This window comes from Vollenhovia emeryi, unplaced genomic scaffold (genome assembly GCF_000949405.1).
Source record: "Vollenhovia emeryi isolate VEMERY1.0 unplaced genomic scaffold, V.emery_V1.0 DF947671.1, whole genome shotgun sequence".
Classification (NCBI taxonomy): domain Eukaryota; kingdom Metazoa; phylum Arthropoda; class Insecta; order Hymenoptera; family Formicidae; genus Vollenhovia; species Vollenhovia emeryi.
In genome coordinates, this window is record NW_011958695.1 from 1 (window position 1) to 1,626 (window position 1,626).

Here is a 1,626-nt window from a genome sequence, read left to right on the forward strand (position 1 = left end):
TGAAAAATTTCAGAATCAAAATAAGAGCTAAATATTTCTACAATGTTACTTCAAAACTAGTTATTTTTATAAATAAGAAATTCACAACACACAACAAAGGTGGAGAACTGTAATTGATAAAGGTGATTATATTACGGATTAATATAATTTTGTACAAGAAAGTTTAAGAATATTAGAGAAAGTATTATTGTGTTTATGGGCACCATTCATATATTATATTCATATTTTATACATGTTTAATAAAATATTTAATAATTACTTTTTAATACTGGAACGTGAAGTGGTATATTATTCAGTTCAGCTAGTGAATCATCCTTTCCGAGAATTACAATTCCAGTATCTTTTTCCTCTTTATCAGTGTCTTCGGCAGTACTAGTTTCTACAGTTAAATTCATATAAGCTTTCTCCAATCGACGTTTGCCCTGATCATAATTAGCTATAAAAGGATAACTTTATGAATATATCTCTAATTACAACCTATAAAAATGCTACCACAGACTACATTACATATATTTTAATTGTATTTTTGCAAACATATATTCTCGATTAATAAAATTATATTATAACTGAAACTATACTTCGAATATACTTCGAACAGTACTTCGACAATATACTTCGAGAATATACTTCGACAATATACTTCGAAAAGTATTGTAGATAACCTTATAGTAGCATACCTGCTTCTTTTAGTATTACCACTTCCCATAACTTCCAATCTTTTTCTACACTTTTTAATATTCTTGCCCATCTGTCGACCTTGGGCCAATCTTTTTTCTCTGGGAAGTAACACATCCACTTATTTGTGCATCGTGTTAGCCATGTACGCGGAACTAAGTCTATCGACTTCTTGCTACCAGATGATGACTGCGTATCTACCATAAATTGGACAACAACATGTGTTGTTTTTTCCTTTAATTGATTCATCTTCCTGAAACGTATAAAATAGAATAAAGTCAACAGTAAAATATGAAATTGATGGAAAAGAGGTTATATGATAACCTCTATTCCATGTATGGATATAAGTTAAAGAAATGATACTATATCGTGGTAGCCAATTTTAGCAAACAACACCAATGGAAAAGTACTACTATGAAAAGCAATAATAATAAATTTACTTGGAAATTATCAAACATTATACAGATACTTACATCAGTGATACTTATTTATGCATATGTCGTATGTCAGCTAGCGCCAAAAACAATGAAACAACGTAGGTTGCGGTCAAGCTGCCGCTACAAATGCTCCCAATTGTATTTCTCTTCTCTTTCTATCTTTGCCGAAAGAAAGGAGAAAAAGAGTGCTTGGAAGTATTTGAAGCGACAACTTGACCGCAGCCGTAATGACGTATATAGTTCAACGTGCTGCTACAGTCTTTGATACTTACACACATTTATATATATTATACAAACGGTTTCCTATTTTTTACTCTGTATTTTTTATTTATATTTATTTTAACTTTGTTATATTAAATTATTTACATTATATTTGAAATTCTTTGTTATATATTATATTAAAATAATGTTTTATTATTAATGTATTAAAGCTATGGCATATTTTTTATCACACACTTTTAAATATATCAATTTACTTTCAACTGCAGTACCTAAATATTCTTTTTGGTTTCCT

General features: G+C 29.1%; 1 protein-coding gene across 3 annotated transcripts; it reads right to left on the minus strand.

Annotated features, from left to right (window-relative positions):
• Nucleotides 1-22: 22 nt before the first annotated feature.
• On the minus strand, nucleotides 23-1,430 carry LOC105557854. 3 transcript variants are annotated; one of them, XM_012005233.1, is made up of 4 exons: nucleotides 1,385-1,430; nucleotides 1,149-1,185; nucleotides 678-928; nucleotides 23-436 (listed from the first exon to the last, which is right to left on the minus strand). In XM_012005233.1, coding segments are annotated over exons 2-4 (441 nt in total). In that variant the 5' UTR covers nucleotides 1,151-1,185; nucleotides 1,385-1,430; the 3' UTR covers nucleotides 23-248. The 3 variants fall into 3 exon arrangements, with proteins under 3 accessions (XP_011860623.1, XP_011860614.1, XP_011860631.1); XM_012005224.1 differs by having other exon boundaries at nucleotides 1,149-1,420; XM_012005241.1 differs by lacking the exons at nucleotides 1,149-1,185; nucleotides 1,385-1,430 and having other exon boundaries at nucleotides 678-1,132.
• Between the last annotated feature and the right edge of the window lie 196 nt (nucleotides 1,431-1,626).

What these genes read in the sequence shown, in the direction of transcription:
- LOC105557854 (XM_012005233.1), bottom strand. An exon ending in GGTAATACTAAAAGAAGCAG is followed by an intron (nt 437 to 677) that starts GTATGCTACTAT and finishes ATCCTTTTATAG; the next exon opens with CTAATTATGATCAGGGCAAA.